At 39.2% G+C, this 24172-nt stretch overlaps 1 protein-coding gene across 1 annotated transcript; it reads left to right on the forward strand.

Moving 5' to 3' along the window:
- The first annotated feature begins 644 nt into the window (after nucleotides 1-644).
- Nucleotides 645-24171, forward strand: LOC140231741 (E3 ubiquitin-protein ligase CHIP-like). Its single transcript, XM_072311892.1, has 7 exons — nucleotides 645-824; nucleotides 5247-5445; nucleotides 6682-6847; nucleotides 15869-15965; nucleotides 16526-16582; nucleotides 21719-21835; nucleotides 23276-24171. The coding sequence occupies exons 1-7, from the start codon at nucleotides 726-728 to the stop codon at nucleotides 23399-23401; spliced, it is 861 nt and encodes a 286-aa protein (XP_072167993.1). The 5' UTR covers nucleotides 645-725; the 3' UTR covers nucleotides 23402-24171.
- Nucleotide 24172: the final 1 nt, after the last annotated feature.

A 24172-nucleotide genomic window follows, 5' to 3' on the forward strand; every position in this document is an offset into this window, starting at 1 on the left:
CCTCACACACAGCGTGCTTGATAAGTTTTTTTTTTCTTTTTTGTCCCGGGTTTCATTCATCAAAAGAAAAGATGTAGGGCTATAGCTTGGGAGGAGGGGGGGGGCGGTCAGATTAGCCTACAAGTATATCACTCGATAGAGTAGTTATTTTGATTGCTCTATAAACTCATAAACTATTTCTTTTTAATATTTCAGGAAAGGATATTAATGAATACTGTAAGTTATAAGCCGGATATTGTACACAAATGATATGTCAATAATCCTTATGTTGTTGTGGGTCTAGGGCAGTTAGGCCTACCCCCTGGGCAACTAGGGTCCTACCCTGGACCCTTCCCCAGACCTAACCTATTAAATCCTGGACCTAATCCAAACCCCAACAAAAACTCTCATCCTATAAATCTAACCCATAACCTAACTTTATCACTAACCAGTATTTAGGCGGGGGGGGGGGGGGATTGTCCTCGGGGGTAATTGCCCTGACCCCTGATAGGAAATCATTCTTCATTGTTGTGGCCAATGCAATCGGTCCAGGGTCCAGGGAAGGGATCAACGTACCTTGTTGTACGTTGGTATAGGCCTAGATTTCGTTCGAGTTCTACTTTCCGACTGGGCTAACTGCTGGTGTAAATAAAGTGTACACAAAGGCACATCTCTTACGTCAAAGCTCTAACAGTTAAGGGAAAGATTGTCCAAGAATCTGTGGAAAGTCCGTAAGACCTATTGAAATGAGTAAAATGAGTGCAACAGAACTGAAAGAGCAAGGCAATCGTTTCTTTGGGTCTCGAAAATATGAAGAGGCTATCAGCTGTTACAGTAAAGCAATTGTGAGTACGACGATTGGTATCAAGTGCATAGAGCTTACATGTGTAGTCCCAACCGTTCAAATCCGTGTATGTTAAGGTGGCCTGTTCTTGTGTTTGAAAACATCAGGGGCCTGTCTTATAAAGACTTGTGATAGAAATCAATCACAAGTGTTTTGTGTGCTGCAATGCAAGTTGCGATTGATTTGGGGACTTGTGATTGATTTGAAGGCTTTATAAGACGGGGTCCAGGACAGAAACGTGAATATAAGTCAAATTTGCACCCCACATCTTATGATCAATGATGATGAGCTTACGATGTGAACATTCGTCATATTCGTGTATTCAAGGTTCAATTGCATACCTTCCAGTGAAACATGTAAAATTTAGATCTTTATTTGACTTTGTACAATGTACAATGTAGGTGTTGTAGCTGTAGATTTAACTGTTGTTAGCAGAGTACGAGATATACCTGGGACTGGGTACGCGTATCTACTAGTAAACATCCCCAGTATTCGGTCACTTAAGCTTTTTTGCAATATTTTTCAAACTAAAATAATACATACATACATCATATCTACAGCAATGTATGTGAAATATATCAAATTTCTTTAATCTCAACTTTCATTTCGTTAAATATCTCACAGAATTGCACAAAATCGCGAAATATTTCACCTTGAAAATTCCCCAGTATACGGTCATCGGCTCCAGTATTCGGTCACGCGATGTGCGCGTTCAAAGTCAATGCGTGTTCAAGGCAGCTGAAAAACGCGCGCGCGCGCTACCTTGTTGGCGCAGAATTGCATCGGGGACGTTGCGGCGACCGTTGGTGACCGAATACTGGGTCCTCGGCACTTGCATTCAACCCTTGTACATTGGGACACTGTATCGGCACGTACGGACATTTTGTTTCTCTTTTGCGTTTTTGAGGATACCATTACACTCCAAGCTTGCGATAAGCGAAAAATCCCGCGAGAGAACGGCGTATTTCTCGATTTTTAGCGCTTTTTCGGCGACCCGTACTCTTATAACTGGGCCTTATCCGCGCGCGCTTTTGGAAAGTAGCGCCGATTCTGCTCTTTTGACGGTAAAATTTGGGATTTTGGATGGATTTTTGGAGGGGGCTAAGGGAGTTTCCTATTGTGAATGAGTGTGGAAGTATGTGAATTAATGTGATTTGCGTGTGTTGTGACAGTTGAACTTACTGGCTGGTGACTAGTGATAAGTGACCGAATACCGGGGGCTGACCGAATACTGGTGCCCTTACCCTACTACTAAGACTTAAGAGGGACTAGAACTAGGTCTATTTCAGTTCGGGAAACCCACTCACAAGGGGGGCCCCTCCTTATAAGTAACCTGTCCCCCTTATAAGTAACCCCGTCCCCCTTATAAGTAACCCCCGGGGCACCCCTTATAAGGAGTCTCCACGCTTTTTTGCAATGCAACGCGAAAATGAAAGGATCGACTGCGGCAATTCGCTTGATTATGTCCATAAAGCTTCACAAGTTTCCTAGTTACTCACGAAATTTGAGCAAAATCGGTTTGAGGCATCATATCTAAAATCATGGATTTAAATGCAATGTCAAACGACCCATGCGAATGCTGAAATGCGAGCGATTACTGGCGTGAGTGTCGCCAGGCGCGGCGGCGCGGCAATGCTTGAGTGCAGACGTGGCGACTGAGTACGGAGGTCAGTCGCCACTTCTGCACTCAAACATTGCCGCGCCGCCGCGCCTGGCGACACTCACGCCAGTAATCGCTCGCATTTCAGCATTCGCATGGGTCGTTTGACATCGCATTTAAATCCATGATTTTAGATATGATGCCTCAAACCGATTTTGCTCAAATTTCGTGAGTAACTAGGAAACTTGTGAAGCTTTATGGACATAATCAAGCGAATTGCCGCAGTCCTTTCATTTTCGCGTTGCATTGCAAAAAAGCGTGGAGACTCCTTATAAGGGGTGCCCCGGGGGTTACTTATAAGGGGGACGGGGTTACTTATAAGGGGGACAGGTTACTTATAAGGAGGGGCCCCCCTTGTGAGTGGGTTTCCCGAACTGATTTGTTTATTGTTTACATTTGTAAGCTACTCTTCGGTAGTGCAGTGTAGGGTCTAAACAACATAAATTACAATGTATGTGTGTGGAGACATATCTTGTAGTCGGTGTGTACAGGTTGTAGATGAGAGTCTACCCTCAACGTAACTGCGAAACACACCCCGAATGCCGAACGCGGGGCGCTCCTTGTAACAACCATGCCTTGTACGCAGTACATGGTAGGTGTTCAACCCACCGACCGGGTCCATAACGACCGACCGCGCATTATAATGGCATTGCGCGTACAGAAAGAAAATGTACGCATGGGACTACGCGCAACGGTGTTCGATTCTTCACTGGGCTACGCTACCGAGTAAAATGTGGCGAAAACAACTAAGTATTCCCTCTAAATTACCGAAATTTAGCAAAATCGAATGAGGTTTATCGTGTAACTACATATAACTAGGCCTACCTTTGCTGACTCGTTAGATGTAGAGTATCCTTCCGTAATAAATTTGATGATTTTGACCGCAAAATTGTCACCGCCGCTTGTACGATCGTGCACACACGTTACACATACACATGACAAACATTTTGTCGCCCGCTACGACCGTACGAGTTGATGCAGAAACGAGAAATGAATGTGAAAAAAACAAACCGACTCATCAATTTATTTCAATTACAATGAAAAGTTTCCCTAATGAAAATCAAGTCAAATTCATCAAACAGTTCTTCAAAAGTGATATCGAAGGATTCAAAATATATTCAAATATTATTGGGGAAAAAATGACGGCTAGAAAAAAACGGCGGCCTGTCGAAAAAACGCATTTAAGTGCCCTTTATACGTATGGTCAGGGTGGTCTGTTGAAATGAGCAGGGCAACTGAGTGCGGAAAAAATGACACCCCACGTGTTCGAAGCGGCCATCTAAGAGCGCGTACCTCAGATCACATTTTCAGTGCGCGCTTGTGAATCCGGAGTATTTTCTCCTCACGTGAGTAAAATTTCAGGCAAATTGTGAGATTTTTCACGTTTCTATTGATAGCAAAACGTTAGGTGTCCGGTGTTACATCCAACCATACTATAACTGTGTACAAGGAGCGCCCTGGGGTTACCCCCACTGGTAAATTTTCCACAATACAAGTGGTACCGGTATGGTATGAAAATTACTAATTCCAGACTTAGTATCTAGATATATCTAGAATAAATACTCCTGTTTGCTGCAGGGTGCCTATTTGTGTGCACGGGCATTTTCATTCATCAATAAAGCAGAATGAACATCATGTGTGCTTAGTCCCATTTAATAGAACACAAGCAGGAGTTTTGCTCTCAAGTGTTGTGGGAGGTGACACCTGATTGGGCCTTTACATCTATAAAAGAAATGGCCCCTGCTACAAATAGACACAAACAAAACAAAAAAAACAAAAAAAAAAAAAAGCAGAACCCAAGATTTGCAGTCGACCTTAATAGACCCTGTGAGGCTATAGGGATGGCATAGGTTTCTGTTGCCAGAAGTAAAAAATTGAGAATGGGGCATGAAGCTGAAGTTCTATATCCAAGACTTCGCCAAGGTTCAGGGATGGGAGCAAAGCAAAGGTGGCTTATGTCATTCAATCCCGACCAGTGTGAAACACTACAAAGTTCAAACAAGCAGTGAAACACATGAACATCATTGTGCACAAGCCCTTATACCATCCATGGGACAGCACTTCAAGTCATGAATGAAGCAAAGCATCCAAGACTTTGCCAAGGGTCAGGAATGGGAGCAAAGGGGACTTATGTCATTCAATCCCAACCAGTGTTTGATTTGTGTTAGAATAAGATTTAGGTGTTAGAATAAGATTTTGTTACTGGACCCCATCGATACAAGCCCTGCTTCACAGGGTTCCATGACCTTTCAATGTCTTTTACATGTACACTTTCCGATATAATTACATGCATATTTTTGCTTGCATGTGTTTACGTATGTTTTTGCTGAATGGTTGAATAAAATTGAATTGAATTGAATTGAAAGTACCTGGGCATCACAATGACATCAAAATCTCAGCTGAAAATCCCACATTAAGAACATCTGCAAGAGGAGAAACAGCACCCTTGGTTTCTTTCGATGCAACCTGAAGAGATGCCCCCTGGCTATAAAAAGAGAAAGCCTTCAAAACATTTATCAAGATGAAATTAGTGATCCATTCAACTTGGTTGCACCTCGTTGAATGCATCATTTTATCTTTCACCAAATGAAATATTCTGTCCATTGCACTCGTACACTTTACGCACTCATTATTTGTAATTACATGTAATGTGTTGTGTTTGTGATATATAGATTTTATCATTGCATTTCTATCCGTGAGCTTTCTGGTAATGGTATACACTGTATTTGGCATTTGATATTGTGCATTCTGATATGTCTACAGATGAAAAACCCTTCAGACCCAAAGTTCTACACAAATCGTGCCCTGTGCCACCTGAAGCTCCGGCGGTGGGATGACGGGGCCGATGACTGCCGCCACGCCCTGGAGCTGGACCCAACCAGCATCAAGGCTCATTTCTTCCTCGGCCACACCCAAGTGGAGGAGGACCGGTATGATGAGGCCATCAACAGCTTCAGGAGAGGTAGGAGTGGATGTTTCTGGTCCACTTTAGGTTATCTTTTCATCGCTGGGGAGGGTGGAAGGGGATAGGGATTTGGACCATTTGAGATGATTTACATTGTTGATGGTGATGATGATGATGATGATTAATCATTATGGCAATGCTGTGTACTGGCACTGGTCCGACGGTCCAGGACCAGTAAAAGTCACTGCTGGACCAGTAACTTTTTCAGGAATGGAGCAGTAAAAAATTGAAAAACTGGGTACCTACAATGTACTTGTCTGACAGACGAGTCGGGACCAGTAAAAAAAAAAAAAAAAAAAAAAAAAAAAAAAAAAAAAAAAAAAAAGAAGGAAATGGGTTAGTGTACAGCCCTGATTATGGTAAGAGTAGTGCTTATGATAACAGTCACAAAAATGATAATAGTTGTATTGATGATGATGATGATAATGATGATGATACATTTGTACTGATTGGATAACAAGAATATTTGCCTGCTTTATCCATTGAAGTCATTCACTGTGAGCACTATAGTATAGTCCAAGAGGCCTCCTCTGTTGGTCCAACCTTGCCAGTAACCACAGAATTAAATACCTCCTGGTCAAATGAGACAAATTTTGGAGTCATGCAGAGTGTGTACAACCCTACTTGCCCATTTGACTAGGGCAACTAAAAGTGTCTGTAGGGCAAGTAAAATGAATGGGCACTCAGCTGCTGTCTGTGTGGGGCCCTTGTCTAAATGCCTATTTGGGCAGGTGGGGGTAAAAACATCTTTTCAATGCCCAGTCTGGTCATTATTTGAGCCACATGAATTGAGAGCCCTAACCACTATGCCATGGTATTGCATTTGCTTTCCACAGCCACAGAAAATATGACAGATGCATGGTGAAAGTTCTTCTTCATCATTTGATATACATTGTATATGTACATCAAAATTTGTAAATTGCTGCATCCTTTAGAGTAGATGTTTATTTTAGGGTCTAGGGCAATTACCCCCTGGGCAATTACCCCACACCCTTTCCCTGACCCTAACCCTAATCCTAAATCGTGAACCTAAACCTAACCCAAACTCTAACCCTAAACCTAGCCCTAAACCAGATATTTACTCAATACCGGTATTTAGACAGGGGTAATTGCCCTGGGGGGGGGGGGGGGGGTGTAATTGCCCTGATGCAGTTTATTTAAGGTATTAAAGTTCATATGTAAATGTTTGAATATTACGTTCATGTGACCCTTTCCTGTTACTCCTCTACGCAGCACACGACCTGGCACGGGAGCAGAAGGTGAACTTTGGGGACGACATCGCCAGCGCGCTGCGTGCCGCCAAGAAGAAGCGTTGGAACATCATGGAGGAGAAGCGGATACAGCAGGAGATTGAACTCCAGGAGTACCTCAATAGACTGATGGTGGAGGACAAGCAGAGGTCAGTTAGCAGGAGTGACTGGGCCAGTGTCCCTAGCGAGCACATTTTCCCACTACTGACTTGTAGTTTTAAGGTTCCATGACATTTGTGACCGTGCACCTCAAAACGAACATAAAGTCGCACACACTGATTTTGCGTGAGGACTGAAAATAAGTGAAATGGGTCAACCTAGCCGAACTTGACTTTTTCATATTTTCTGAAAGAGCGGGTCTTCTTTTACATTATACTAAAATTTGGTATCATAAAACGGGCAGGAAAGTGTGTTTTTTTTAGCAGTTTATCTCGAACATTTTTGGTAGAATAGTGTGATTAGGTGTGTCTTTAGAATCCCTTTCTTCATTTCTGAAAAACCTTGTCCACACTCTTCACTTTCAACTCTAATAACTTTTGAAAAGATAGTGCTACTGCTTTGAAAGTTGGCATTAATTATGGACAGAATGTGTAAATGAGACATGCTTAATTTCAGTTTAATCTGATAATCCCTTCATTGTTGTTACTCTGGTGGTTTACTTCCTGTTTTTTGTCCCATTCATCGCGCAGCCAGCACGGTTGGGTAAAGATTAAGCGCTTGAATAGACACTGTACTTCAGAGCCTCTTTTCTCAGTTCACACTTTTCCTGATTTGTGCTTTCTTTCCAATATTTAGATAGGTTAGGAGAGTCCATTTGATTTGAGTTATACATCATTTTAAAGCTTGAAGTTTGTTCTTTCAGAATATGGTCTTAATTGAAAATTAATGTCTGGCGACTTTTTGTTTGTTTTGAGGTGCAGGGTCACATTTGCTATTAAGGGCCCAGGCCCACTGGCATTTTAGGAAGATTTGTGTATGAATTGCGCACAATATTGATTTATATTCGCTAAACATCCACAACATCCACAACCAAAATTTTGTGCAGCTCAGAAATCATAGCAACTGAAAAAGGTGTCTCCGCGGATAATTGCGGATGTGTGCGGATGTTGGCCGACTCATGCAAGCATGTTTCACAAATATTGCACATGTTTAGTGAATATAAACCAATTTTGTGCGCAATTCATGCACAAATCTTCCTAAATGCCAGTGAGATTGGGCCTTTAGAACTAGCTCTTTATGTGCCTCGTTCGCACGTCCGACTCAGTCGACGGCGTGCCAACTTCGCATATTCTGCTCAACAAACAAAGCCGCCGAAACTAATCGATAAATCACTAATCACCGCTAATCCCGTGGCACAATGAAAGCGTCTCTCGTGCTTTTGTTCCTCTCATATGCGGCTTGCATTCTATTTGGTGATTGACTATCAAGCGGCGTTCCCAACCAGATTTGCTCGTACATTCTAAGTTTTTGTCACGATTTTATGTGCAAAAGTCATGCCTTTACAGTAATGTAGCAACTGAGAAAAATAGAAAATAGTTTCGTCATACCATTTATATCGAAACAAAGCTTGGCATTCCTCTTTAACTTTGCCTACTAGTATGCCCGTCTTAACAGAAATTTGTAGGAGTTATACAAATTGGAAAAACAGAATTCTTTCTCAGAGCATGACTACCTTCCTGTCTCAGAATAACGTGGCACACAGGGGGTTTCCACCATGGCACATAAAGAGCTAGGGCAGTTGCTCCCATGAAATATCTGCATGCTGTAAAGCCAAACATAACTATAACCCTAATCCTGATCATCACATCAAACTAAACCTAAAACCCTATCACAACCCTACCCCTAAGTCCTTGAAGAAAATGATACCGGAGCAATTGTCGCAGGAGCAAAGGTCGTGTCGCCCTTGTTTGTAGATATCGTGTGTTTTTCTCCGCAACACATCCCATGATCCTTCCAAAAGGAAAACTGCAGAAAGCTGTTGGCCTGGCCCTGACTGTGAATTTGCTCATTAATGAAATGTCTCAAGCAAATCATGGAGTGTTGATACATTTGAACTTGTCTTTGTGAAGCAAAGGTCTCTTCCATGCCACTTCACATCTTGCATCTATTCACTTGGTTAAAGTCCTCCATCTTTTTCTCCCCAACCAACAAAGTCTTGGTATTGCAAATACATAGTTGCCGTGCGCAGAGTGGTGTTTTAGATGCATTATGGGATAGTCCCGGAGACAAACTTGCCCCGGTTTTGGCTGCATACACACTTAGGTCATGTTCCGTCTTTATCCTGGGTTTTCTTTTTGTGTGAGATTTCTTCATTTTCCATCATATGACCAGCACATTGAAGCCTTGCAATATGTTTAGTGAACCATGACTCTAGTGACTACAAATCAGTAAAATTCTGAAATTTTAAACTCTTCTTTAGTTGAATTCTAAGCGAAGAAAAAAGCAGCAAGGAAAGAAAAGCAGATGAAAATTATAGTGAATTGCATGGGAACGGAGACATGCAACACACTGGGAAGCAACAATGGCACTATTAAGGAATCCCACTTTGCATCGGTGACGGGGCTTTAATAGCATGCACAGAAAACTTCTGCGCACTGGCGATACTAAGAGTTGCTGTTTCACAATGGACCCTTATGGCATAGCAGAAGCATTACTTTTGTTAAATTCACTGTAAACTGTGTGTGAGAATTCTGTCACATTTTGATGCCATTTTAGCTAGTGGAGAACAACAGTGGCATGCAAAAACAGTGTCAAAGTGAAAAAAAACAACGCACAGAACCGAAGACATCCACGTTATCTTCACTATATTATTTAAAGGGGAACAGAACCCAAATTATTTATGTGTGGGCTGAGTGAATGCAGTGATATTAGTAGAAAACATCAGCGATAATTATTTGATAACCATGGCAACAGATACAGATGGGCTACGATACCCAGAAACAAATGACGATAAAAAAGGAAAAGCATTTTATCGCTGCCAGCGTAATGGCAATGTACTGTACAATGTATATGTGCAGTCCCACAAACTCAGGGTGCTACATAACTTTATTTTACCACTTGCCCAGTTGGGCAAACAGATTTTCAAATTTGCTCCTAAACACTTGCCCGGATATTAATTTTACTTGTCCAAAAAGATAGTCCAAAATATAAGGAAATAATATAGAAAATCATGTGTAAGTCAAGGGCTTAATAAAACACATAATTGAATAAACAGCACGCATTGACTGGCACGCTTAAACGCAATATGGAGTATTTAAATTCTTTGCATTGGGGCTTCTTCACGTAAGTGTTGGAAAGTTGCGGAAATGAAATATAAGAGTATAAAGTGTGTTGCATCACTATATAGCCATTATCTGTGGGCTTCTGTATGGTTGACCGTGTGGCTCTGTTGGTGGGAATAAGGGGAAAAGGGTGGCTTCAAAACGTTTTGCTTGCCCAATTCGGACAAACATTTGTTCTCATTGTCCAAACACACTTGCTCGAATTTGATTTTCACTTGCCCCGGGCAGTTGTTCAAGTGCTTATGTAGCACCCAGAAAATTATGTCCTACTGTCAAACTGCAAATGATTTAGTTGGGCAGTCAGCTCAGTCTTTCTAAGATTGGTTGGAAATAACCCTTCCAGAAAGGAAGTGAAATCCTTTGTGATTATTTCACTAGATCTACAATTTGTAGTTATCATGTTTATTGACATTAGTGAGGGACAATGGAGGCATTTCAGTCAGAATGTCAAAGAGAGGAGTGTGGTTGCGATTTAAAAAAAAAAAGGAGAGAAAATTTTGTACACGGAATTTCTTGACACTTTAACAATGTTCCTACATTTTATAAGCATTTGATTTCCTGGTGATCAAGTTAGCTCTGCACTGAATGAATACACATCATTTCTAAAGCACCACCACTTTCTTTTTCTGTGTGGGTGTTGCAACGAGAGACTCACTTTCAAAGCTTCAGTCCACTGTCTTTTGTCTAGAATCAAACAGAGAGTCCCTTTGCTAGAGATTTTGATTGAGACTCACTCAACCGAGAGCATATTAGCTTGCCATCTTGCATGAATGGCCCTAGATGTGTCTGAAATAAGCCAGCCCGACCTCAATATCCCTTTGTACGAGGCTCTTAGATTTTGACAAGCCTGATGTGCTTTTATTTATCTTTTTTTTTAAAGCCATAATTCTTACAAACCATGTATTTGCAGCTTAGTGCTTAGTTGTGTTCTTGTTTGTGGATTACTTAGAATGTTTGCCAGCAAGGATTTGTTGTTGTTGTTGTTTCCTATCAATATTAAGACAGGGCCCTTTCATGTCCAGGACTGCTGCAGTTTTTATGATGTCATTTTGCAAGGACATTGAAATGTTTGAAAACGACAGATTGTACATAAAGTACCATTTCATTTCAGCATTTATAGCATGTACTGAAAAGTGGTAGACAAGGTTTTGTTTGTGAGGTTTCTGTGGTCTTCATTCATTTTCCTTTGCATGAGTGCAGGTATTACATCTCTCTATGAGATTTAGAAACCAGTTCATAGTCTCTTATATCATATGGGTTAGTCAAGTACCAGTCAGTACAGTACATTTATGTGGGAAAAGCATGAGCATTCGTGGATGTTCTCCTGTGGAAAACGTTTTTGAGACAGCAAATTGCAATTGACACCAAATGGTAGATCAGTAGTTTACTGTACGGTGATGTTTTAATGTAATGTGAAACTGTTGTCTCACACCAACAAGATACAACAGTACTATGGGAGAACAATGTAAAATGGCGGAGGCATACCATATGCAACATTTCTAGATTTTTTTTTGTGTGTGTTTTGTTTTCCTGTGGTAAGAGGTGTCATGAGTGAGATATTGATTTACTTTGTTTTTCAAGATTTCACTGGTACAGTGTTAGTGTGGAATGAAAATAATTATGTGTTTAATTGTCTTTCTTAACAGTAATAGAGGCGTGGTTATCTTAAAAAAAAAAAAAAAATGAAACAGAGATAGTGGTTTATAGTGGTTGAACACACACACAGTACTCACATTCAATATCCATCCTGACTACAGTATACATACAATTTGTAATGTGCATGGACAAGTGTAGCAAAAGTGAAGAGGAATTAACACAAAAATTGAGGTATTATCCCGAAACCATGTAAAGTGCATGTCTGTGAAGAAACATATCAGATATACTGTACTCGCGTACATGTAGTGGTACTAAAATGGTCTGGTATCGTTCTCTTTTTCACTTGCACTTAGAGTTTGTACTTTCTTCTGGGCACAGTAGGGTAGTGAAGCAATATTTTCATGCTTAAAGGGATCATATAGTTTTGGTTGAGACTTAACTTCAGGTTTTTATCATTTTTTGGTAAGATAGTGAGAAACCTCTTATGAAATATGAAAGAGCATGTAATTGCATGAGGATTTCAACATTTATTTGATGAAAACTTGATTTTGAAATGGCTGAGATATCCAAAACAGAGTGATCCTAGTAAAGTGTGGGACCCACATTTTATTATGATCGTTTTGTTTTACTTTGTTTTTGGATGTTTTAGCTATTCCAAACCCGATTGTCATCAAATAAACTTTGAATTCCTCTCAAAATGGTATGCTCTGTACTATTTCATATGTGTTTTCCTGGTATCTGGCAAAAAAGTTAAAGCACAATTTTCATCTCCACCAATACTGTACCATCCCTTTAACCCATTGAGAACGGGCTGATTTTGCTTCAACACACATTTCCAATGGGCACTTGCCCAAGTATACCGGGACTCGTTTTCAACAGGTTAGACATTACTCACTGACATGACATGAATCGTAATATCTCTGTTTACATGATTTGGAAGAAAAAGGACAAATTTTAGCCATTCATTATTTTCTTTTGATGGTATCTGCTGTGATATCTTGGAGGCTGAATTATTGTATACACTAAATATTTAACAAGGTTTTCATTATTCAAATACGTAGATGTAGGGCACTCAGTTGCATGAAAAAAAGGCTTTTTTAAAAAGGCTTTCATGAATTTCACAAGTCGGGTGGTATTTTCAAATTTAAAAACGCACAAAAATATTGACTGTGATCCCTAACATGAATGTGACTTGCACTCACACATTTCCCCATTCAGTACCGTACTCCATGATTACAAATTAAACTACTCACAAAATCATCGTGAAGTCCCGATTTGCCAAGAATTAGACTCACAAATTATATGGCATATAGGCCTACAGTATCAAGCATGAGTCAAACTGTGTGGTGAACAATTGGAATGCAGGATTATTCATGGTAGTTGGTGCAAGGAAAGTCATTGTATAAATTGTGTATGGGTGGGTGGGATAGAGCCCGTTGAAAGTGATGTAATGACCTTTGCTTTTCTTTTAAAGTGCCAGGTACACCAAATCTCCCCCCCCCCCACACACACACACCCTGTCTTCCATGGCTAGACAGTTTAATACAAAGAGTACCAGTGTTGACTTGTGGCAAGGTACAGTGTCAAGCATTGAAAGAAGGTGCCATGATATGTAGTCACCCTTGTAATGCTGACCAATATGTCCATTGATACACCCATTGATCCCTTATTGTGCAAGGGCCTCCCTGAAAACTTTACTATAGTAGTTATCTCTTCATACAGTTGTACTTGTATAACAGTCAAATCTGTCTATAGCAGCCATCCAATGCAGATGAAAAAGATGGCCACTGTAGACAGGGTCTTTAATATTTTTCTCTGCATGTAATTTCCATGCATATAATTTTCAACATGTCCTTTTGGAGAATACCATTTCAGTTTGCTTGTAATCAAGTTTTGACATTCCTGATCACTTCTGTCATTGTTAATAAAATCCAATCATACATTCTAATTTCTTTTGCTATTCAAACAAATTGCATACCGATTCAATAAGAGACATTTTTTATGAACAAAAAAGTTAAACCAAAAATGCTGTGTCTTGGACACTTTGCGTTGAAGCATTTGAAGCAAAAAGCACACCATTTAAAGAGACCTTGAGACTGCGGAAGGTTACTTTCAGACTTGTATGCAGTAACACACACCACTCTTGAAGAGAGAGACTGATATTCTCAAGGAAGGTGTAATATGGTTATAGATTCATGGATGGCTCCGTCTTGAAATGATAATGGCATCCCATGTCTTGGTAGAACCCCCGGAGGACACACTTGCTCCTGAATAAATCTGTCGAGAAGCATTACTTGATCAAATTTTGATAGAGACGTGGATACCCGACTCATTCATTAGTCGCAGATTCCTACCTTCAGACATGACTCAATTCTAGCAGTGAGGGAAGAGTTGGCCACACAGGTTGAAAACGTAACTTTACAAAGGAAAAAAATAGAAGAAAAGATAAATACAGAACCACAAACCCTTGTCCTGTCTTTGAGAAATCCCTTTTTGTTTGGAATTTTTCTTTTTATTTTGATATGAAAAGCCATGATGTGCTGGGTAAGTGAACATTCAAGGCCGTGTTTTGACTTCATGGTAAGAATAGAAAAATATGAATTCTTGATAAGCAGAGCATGGAAGTTGTAATCATTGCACAGTGCTCATCGACTAGACCCCCCCCCCTTTTTACAAAAACACAAATGAAATTCAAACTAAGGAGACACAATAAGACTGTGGAATCGGATATTTCCCCCTAAGTTTAAAAAAAAAAAAATAGAGAGCAATGCGTCCATTAACTCTTATTCCAATTCAGATTCAGATGTATTTATTTGTCGTTATAGAAACATTTAATAGTAAATAAGCTGAAATTCCTTTCAAACTCTACCAGACATAAATAAACAATGCTACAGCACATGAATAATTCGACACATTTTCACTTTTCTAGTGTAATGAAAGAGCACTTGACTTTCCTCTGGCAGAATGCAGGGGAAATAATTTTACCCTTTACATATATCTGAATTCTCAGTAAACAGTCAATGGAATGTGTACTTTTCTTGAAAAATGAAATTTTGTGGAATTCTCTTTCCTTTATATATATTGTTGTCTAAAAATGACATCATGAACTGCAGTATAGTCTTCTTATCCAGCAATGACAGCACCAAAATCTTTAAAAAGATCAGAAATTTTTAATCGCTTGTTCGATTTTCCTCAAACTTTCACTGATGTTTACTGCTTTCATTCAATCCACATTTATATTTGGGCTTTGGTTCCCTTTAAAGTATGCCATCCATACATTTATGATCTCTGGTAAAGTTTGAGCACCTTTCCTCTTCAGCTGTAAAAGTTTCAAACATGAGGAAGCCTGCAAATATCCTGCCACATTGAAAACTTTGCCCATTATTTGCACTATTCTGTTCCTTCCCGTCTGAGGTAACATCATTAGTACGTGACCCGCTACAACAAAAGGATCGGAAAGTTTGGGGAGGACAATTTTCTGAAAATGACATGACATTATTCACCTACTCTTTCACTTTAATTCCATATATAGCATGACTCATAAAAGTACTTGGTTGCGGAGATATCGATTATTTTATTAGCGCATGTCGAGTGGTGTAGGAAATCAGCGTTCGAGAAAACCGCCTTCAAAGTTGTCCTTCCGACGCTATCATGATCAAGGGGAGGCAAGACAGTTTTCACCGCTTGACAATAGAAGATATGCTCCTACAAATGAAGCAACCTCTGCAATGTTCATTGAAGCTTAGTGCCAGCGGGCCACGTACAACCAATCAGTAACCAGGATGCCACGCAATGACCAATAAGATCACTCCCTCTTTGCTAGGGGCAGAGTCTAGTTGTGGTGCTAAATCTAAATCTTTGGATACGTTTCTGTTCCATTGAAAGTCGAAAAATTATGGCTCAGAAAAATGCTATTTTCTTACCTTTCCTTTGATCATTAAGCTTCGAAATTTCGGCAGATGATAGACGATACATGAAACTACAAAATAGTGCTAAAAACAGAAATCTGATCGTTTTGACCAATGATCTGACTTCACACTTGATTTTCTCGGCTCAGCCGTCAGCGACTTTAGGATCCTTTTGTTGTAACTGGTCACATATAGATGCATGTTTGTTTTTTTTTTTTTTTTTTTTGGGGGGGGGGGGTGACAGGGAGTAACAGCCTAAAGATTCAACTAGTTTGGTTTGAGTGTTTCCCCAACCCAGCTTTTCTGTGAATGGCTGGATGTATTCGGAAATAACTTCTGCATTCATTAATCCTATCTTATCTTTATTTTCTGATTATCTGTTCAGGAAATTAGACTCCTTGGAGAACACTATTGATGAAGACAAAGGAGATGACGAGAAGGATACCAAAGAAGAAGCCATCAAAAAAACTGAAGAGGACTTTGTAAGTACATCTATGCCAAATCTTTCCTCATTTTTCTTTAGCCTCACTCTCACTTCTCCTTAAAAGCGCCATGGCCATCTTGTCAAGTGTACATTGTCTGTGATAGTGACATTGTAGTTATTAAGCTGCCAGTGTTTAGCATTTCCACTTCCCTTGAACAATAAAAGCCCAACTCTGTTTTGATATCATGTTGGTTTGTATGAAAACTGGAAAATCAGAGGAGTAGACCCTTGAACATTTTGGAAGAATTCACACACATTCTAAAAGTTATGAATCATATAAGATTTAAAAGAGTAAGACAAACTGGAAACTCAGTGTGATTGAGATGTTGAGCAGCTAATTATTCAGTCAGTACACAAGTATTCACCAATAATTTCATCATTTTTCTCCAGAGAAAATGTTTCTTCAGGCCCCTTTGTGGGATAATATAATATCAAATAATTATTACATTTTTGTGAGTCCTCATCAGCAGATAAGTTCTGTTTGAAGATATATGTCCAAATACTTGGAAAAAAAAGTGAAAATAAGTAGTAGATTTTTTTTTTCTTGTGTCTGTGCAGGAAAGGCATCACAAAGAGTTGAACAGGTTATTTGCCACAGTGGATGACAGAAGAAAGGTGGGTCAGCCTATGCACTTCTGGTGGCTTTTACGAGGAAATATTTGATTATATTTGTACACAACTATTTCTGACATTGTGGCCATGAAATATGTGTGCATTGGTATATTTCAGTGTGTCTGTGTGTGTGTGTGTGTGTGTGTGTGTTTAGGGGGGGCAGGAAGATTTAATAGTATTGTATGTCAGTATACAAAATAATGCACAGATGAGAGTGTGTTAATGGAGATGCAGGGCACTCAAGGGTATAAATTCACAATGGTGCAACATGCTTGAGACATTTTGAATACCAGGGAGTGTGCTTGCATCTCCACTAATGTGAGGAACTTGTGCATTATTTGTTTTATAAACTGAAGATGTGCATTATTTGTTTGATGAAATGGGTGTATGAAGTATGATATCAGACCTGGTAAAACTCTGTATTTTGCAATACAGTGGAGCCACTCTTTCGATTGGCCTTGCAGGCAACCTTGTGAATCAAAGTTGTTTGGGTTTGTGCAGCATGCACCACTGCACAGAGCAATTGGTAATCTGCCACAGGATAATGTAGGGTGCAGCTATTTTTTTATTTATTTATTATTTTTTTTTGCTGCGCACTTTTTGCACTATCGTGCATAAATAGCGAAAAAGTAGAGACCGCATTTATGACTCATTTCAGAGCTGCTGATAAGCTGCATTCTTGCATTCTTGAAACCCATTGTAGGAATTGCCGTAAATATAGGGTAAATGTGGGTGTTTCCTCTAATTATTGGTGTAAATATTGGTGTGTATGCAGTACAGGAAAGTTCTTTTTGAATGTAAAGTGAATTTTGGTGTGATGAAAATTTAGTTATCTTTCTGTAGGATGGTGTAGAAATTCCTAGTGTAGAGTAGCATTAAGTTAAGCAATACCATCCATGTTTTAGTCAATTGAGGCCAACCTGCCGCAATTTACAAACTGTCATGATGTCATCATCATTTAGTGTAGATTGTTGTAAAAATCTTCATTCAGTTTTTGTTTGTAAATGTTTACCTTTGTTTGTATATTTTTGCAATGGCATTGCATTGAGGTGGCATGAATTCCAAGTTTACAGTGTGCTTTGATGAATGAGACATCTACAGCTGTATCTGCTTAATTCAATAATGTTTGTCCACTTGTCTGTTCTGGAAGGAGGACGTTTAAACTCATTCTTTGTTGCAGACCAGTGAATTTTAAGTAGCTTTCAGATATCCAGATAAAACATCCTGAGACAGTCACAAGAGATCAAACAAACGTGATATGGAGCTCAGTAGCCACCCCCCCCCCCAAAAAAAAATATATATATATAAAATATATATATATATATATATATATATATATATATATATATATATATATATATATATATATATATATAATATAGACGTAGACATTTTGAAATTCAGAATTTCTTCTTCAGTTAGAAAGTTTTCAGTGGACAAAAATATCACAAAATAAAGCCTTAAAGGGGATGGCTAGTAACTGATCAGTGGGAATCAGTGGGAATGCTGGGGGATGATTGTTCCAATCCTTGTGGGATTCATTTAAGAGTACATTGTTGTGTGAAAATTGTTTGCTTCAGAATGGTCTCATATTCAAGTAATATGCAATTCAATGTTTTCAAGTTAGCATGCTTGTGCAGTGACGGGGCGATCATTAACGGGCCATTAACGATTGCCTCATCACTGTACAAGCATGCTAACCTGGAAACATTGAACTGCACATTACTTGAATATGAGACCATTCTGAAGCAAATAATTTTCACACAACAATAGGTATATGATGTACTCTTAAATGAATCCCACAAGGATTGAAACAATCATCCCCCAGCATTCCCACTGATCAGTTACAAGCCATCCCCTGAAAGGGGTACATTGTATATTGTTGAAGGCAGACTCATCATACAAATGATTCCAATTATGGATTATGAAATTACTAGGAGTCTGAATTTTTGTTTTATAGACATCAGCTATTAAAGGATATCCCCATTTTGCTAGGCTGAGGAGTATTTCCTTCATTGTGTCTCCTATACAATCCTTGGATGATTATGTGGCATGTACCATTTTTACAAACACACATTATAAAACATAAAAAGTTTTGGTCTCACATCTTTTTTTATTTGGTTGAATATCCTCTGCAATCGCAAAAGCCTTGTGTGTGTTTAACTACTGTATGTGCAGATGGTATTCTCAAGCGAATTGAGGAAATCCAACTTGAATGTCAAAAAAGATATAGATAACTAAACAAAACAGTATAAGAGCATTTTCAGTTTATCTTTTTTGTTCACAGTGTACATGGTTGATTTTCCAACTCTTCTAAAATTGCCCCGTGTTATTGGGAATGTGTGCAGGTAGCGTCCAGTGGTTAATTAAGGGAAGCCCAGTCACAAATGAAAAGAAAAAAAAAAAAAAAAAAAAAAAAAAAAAAAAGGAGAAAGATGGAAGAAAGAAAACAAACAATAAAAGTTGATGAAATAACCATGGCCATGTCACCCTTCGGCACCTGTTTAACGTTTGCTGTATTGCTGTATGAAATTTATGAGCTTCACTCTGGGTTTTACTGTCTTCCTAATTGTGTGATGTATCGCTGAAATCAAACTGCTGCATCAAGGTGTGTAAAATCTGACGGAACGGCATTCTGACTTGTTCATCACGCAGTTAAAGGATGGCATTTAAAGAGCTGATGCACACATACTAGTAGCATAATGGTAAATTGTTATTCATCCAAGGCGTACCTGTGAGGTATAGACCTGCTTAGTTTGGGCAATGTTTGTTTGTTTGTTTTTTGAATGTCAATTTTAGCGATAAATGTAGGGCTTCAGTATGCCTAGTATTAGTTAATTTATGCACTGACATATCTGTAGCAAGGCATCTGACTCATCGCATAACCCTCTGAATCAGCTTTTCTTCGTAATTTTTGGAAGGCCCCCCCCCCCCCCCCAGGCAGACATGAGACAGTGTTTTAAAATTGAATAGGTCTATAGATAAGTTTTCATTGCCCATTAAAGAATGAAAACAAACCAGCTACATTTGCAGTATGGTAAGCATTATTATGTGGAGTAATGTAGTTCAATGACCTGTGGCACAGTGGCAAAGAAAAACTCCCTTCTCAACTTCAACAACATCATATGAAAATGTGCTCATAGCAGTAAAAGAAAGAAAAAAAAATGTAAGCCCTCAAGCAAACCAACAGAGGAAGTTTAGTTTATAAGAATTTGGAATTATGCGAATATTTACCATGTACATGTTTGCATCTACATTGTAACACACTAGAATTACAGGAATGTGTGACCTTGTAAATATCCCCAGGTTTGTGACCAGGTAATTGTAAAATGTTGATTAAGGACATGTGAGAATGCTAGAATTAGAATTGGAACCACAGAATTAAAATCAGAATCAGAAGTAGAATCATAGATCGTCAGCTGTTTGCAGTAGGTGGATTCTGATAACAGATTAATCCTGATCCTTTGCAATTTTAGAAAAACAAAATACCTGCACTGTACATCTATAGGCTAAACAAACAAGAAAGGGTTACCCCATCTCTGTTGGACTCCTACAAACAATATTAGATCTTTTAGGGGACCACTCCTGATGCCCAGTATTAACCTATTCATTTGGACTGGAAAGTCTCTGAAAGATATGGGGAGCATGCTTGGCTGATAAAATATCACATCTTACCTTTAATTACGAGCTTGCACTCTACTTTTTTTTTTTTAATCTCTCCCAACTTGATCGTGCCTAATCTCAGACCTGGAGAATAATTGGCCTTAGGTGAGAGGAGGTCATAAAATTGCCCAATATGGATGGTTTGTAATCTGCGAAGGGGATGAGTTTATGGCGCTGTTTGCGGTTGTCATCACGACTCGACGCGGAAAGAAGAGGATGCGGGGGGAAGGGAGGTATGGGCTGGAAGAGGATCCACATGACGGGGCGGCACCATGCTTACTTCTGAGCAATTTTCACGGAAATCCTTTTATATCGATTCCAAGAAGTCATTGCGTTTTCGATATTCAGAACCCAAACAGTCAGTGGATATCATGTTACAGTTTAGCCTCTATCGAGTTCAGAATGGATTTGGGGTTGCATCGTCCACCTATGAATTATCAATTCTGTTACCATTGCCCCCATATGTCTGTAATTATCATTCTAACCTAATTATATGAAAGCAGCTGCCAGGGAATGAAGAATATGATCTTTATTAGATCAGACTTCTAGGATGTCCTCGTGGGGGAATTTAAGCCCTCCAAACAAAAAGAAGAAGAAGAAGAAGAAGAAAGAACAGCAGCAATGGCAAAATGAAAAAACAACAACAAAACCCTCAGCTATTTTTCGTTGTGGTATGGTTGAGGATAGAGTAGCATCATAAATGAGCTTGAGAAAATCCAGTCCTTCCGGGCGTATTTTATGAGTGGCTGCAGGGCGGACATCGCCAGGTATTATTCATCCGGTGGTATTCATCGAGCGGTGCCAATTTTTTCATCTGCCTACCGAGCTCTTAATGAAGAGCTATCACTGCATCAAATTGGCTCGGAGAACTGGGGATGAGTGGAAAGTCGTGAATTAATTATTCACTATCCCTGACCCATTAAACTGACTGAGAACAAAGAGAAAATAAATCCATTGTAGCAAAAATTTCTCAGTTGTCCTTCAGTGCATGTTGGGTTTGCTTGTGTGTCTGGATAAACTCACATTCCCCGCCCCATGTTGATAATGAAATATAAATCTAATGCAGTATTTGGTATCTTTTCACCTGCAGTATTGCAATTGGATGCATATGAGATTATTGGCGGATAGTCATGGATAAATTATTCACTGTCACAGAAAAAAAGTTATAGATATTTTTACAGCAAATTTTCAGTCTTCCATGTGCATGTCTTGGTCTGCTTGTTTATCTCTGTAATCTTTCATCCCATGCCTTATGTGGATGTTAAGCAAAAACAAAAAGCAAAATTATGCAATGTTTGGTAGCTTTTAGTCCATGGCACAGTGTTTTATATGGATAAATGAAATAGATTTAAATCCCAAAATATGATAGATAAGATACAATTCAGATTTTTTTTTTCTCTCTCTCACACCACGTCTTTCACCCAGTTGTTTTAAAAAGTATTCTATGATCTTGCTTCGTATTTTCTTTGTCTGTAGAAGAGAGATGTTCCAGATTATCTCTGCGGTAAGATCAGCTTTGAACTCATGAGGGAACCTGTCATCACCCCCAGCGGAATCACGTACGACCGGAAAGATATCGAAGAGCACTTACAGGTCAGTGTTATCACTTACAGCAGACGTGCAGAGATGGTACAAATACACCGAGTGACCAGCACCTTTAAAGCTTCCCATAGACACGAAAGAACAACAACCAACAAAAAAGAATTGCCTTTTTTGACCGTTCAGCCTGTGAAATGCCTGTGGCCACCCATGGGTGTGTGGGTGTGTGTGTGTGGGAGGGGGGAGGATGCCGTGTTTGAAAATGTGTGTGTGTGTGTGTTTTCCTATTTCATATGATCCCTGTATCACATACTGTTCGTTACAATTACGTCACCATGGTAAATACATGATCAACTGGTTTAAATCTAGGTAGAATTGTCAGAAAAAAAAAAAGAACAGTCAGTGCTTAAAGGTTGAGAGTACTAAAGAAATGAATTTATCACAGTAATATGTCCCCCCCCCAAAAAAAAAATAAATAAATAAATAAAAATGAATAAATAAATAAATAAATAAATAAAATAAGATGAAATAAAATAGAAAATAAAAAGAAATAAAAAAAAATAAGAAAATAAAAAATCTTTTTTTAGTATTTTTTTTTCAAAGAAAAGAAACAAACACAAAAAAAAGGTTTTCCTTTTTGTTTAGGTGGTTTTCAGATGCATATGTAAAAACAGTCTTCATTTTAAAAGCGGATGAAAGAGAATTGTTTGTACACGTATTTCACCCATCTGGAATGATATTTGCAGAGTGTCTGATTTAAAATTCTGCCTTGTCTGAGTTCATTCAGACTTGACTCTGAATGAGGCATATCACATTTCCATCAGAGGGCTCCAATTCTATTTTCTTGACATTTCAGGGACTTTTGGTAAAAGTGGCTATGAGTTTCCAACCAGTACTGGCTTTGTTATAGATCCTGATCCCATTGTGTTTAATACTTTGCAACAAGTCAGAAGGTGCATGAAATAAGACATGCAAGTCTGTTCATGTCTGCCTCTGTATATGATGCTGTGTTTGATACCCTGGGGTACCAATGAAGGACCTACCATTTTGTTGAAATATTAGGATGAGTTTTTTTGTTTGTTTTGTTTTGTTTTTTTCAGCGCTAAACCCTTGGTTACAGTAAAATGGACGAAAGTAATTTTTGGTGCTTTATGCAAGAAGAATTTGTTGTGGTGGCGATCTTATGCATCAAATAAATCCCTAACAGTTTCATTCACCTGCTCTCTCTAATTAAGTTTGTAAGGAAGGTATTAACGTACTGTAAAATTCATATTTTTTGCTAGGTACAACAAGTACCCAGCAAGTTTGTGGTTTTTGAGGCAATCTTTTGTGAACAAAGTCTGCATAGAAATTGAACACATTACAGAAACAGTCTATATGGGAACTTAGACACTGTACAGTGTATTTCTAGTAAGAATTCATATTCATCTCTTTTTATATTTTTTCTTTTCTTCTTTCTTCTTTTTCTCATCCATCAACGTGGAATTGATCCAGAGGGTTGGTCACTTTGACCCTGTGACCCGGATCAAGTTGACCCAGGACCAGCTGATCCCAAACCTGACCATGAAGGAAGTCATCGATGCATTCTTGATGGAGAATGAATGGGTGGAGGAATTCTAGGAGAGTGGCGGACAAGCGAAAGAATTGCGAGACTTGCCGTAGGCCGCGATTATATCTTCCACCAGACTCCCATTTCAAGGCAAGCTGTCCCTACAAAAGTCAGTGTAGGAGCTGAATGCACATGCACCCCACATGGTGCATTCGATGTGCGCGCCGAATCGGCTGGATTTAAAGGGAAGAAGTGGTCAGTAGTGTGGAAAACTGCTAACCTGCGGATTAGGTGGAATGTTGGCAGAAAAGGAACCAACCTGGGATGTCTGCACTACACCATGGTCCAATACTACTTAGAAAGAGAGACGCAGATGAATCCGAGTTTGTTTGATGTGTAGCTACAGTTTGTACGTGTTGGATTTGCATGTACTGTCAATATTACGATCGATTGTAACGTGTATGCTGCACCGAGGTCTGTGAGAAGATTGAGGACTTGCGTATTTATCGTTATTTAATTTCCAATCAACCAATGCAGTGCTTAAGTGTATTCTTCCTCCATGACGTAGTGTTGTTGTTAAAATTGACACGTGCCTCCGTACATTGAACAAGATGATACATTTATTGTCATTCGGTCGTTTTGCTGCAAATAACTTCTTCTGATATGCCTCTGCACGGAAGGGTGCTGGTGGCATTAACGTTTTGGGGTTGTCTGTCCTTCTGTCAGATAATCCATCCCAAACTGGTCTTGTCAATGGGAGCCAAACAGAGACATTTAATGGATTCTCTTCTTGTTTTCTTTCTTTAAATCAGTATCTAGCCCAGGTATCGTACATGAGGTGT

This window comes from Diadema setosum, chromosome 8 (assembly GCF_964275005.1).
Source record: "Diadema setosum chromosome 8, eeDiaSeto1, whole genome shotgun sequence".
Classification (NCBI taxonomy): Eukaryota; Metazoa; Echinodermata; class Echinoidea; order Diadematoida; family Diadematidae; genus Diadema; species Diadema setosum.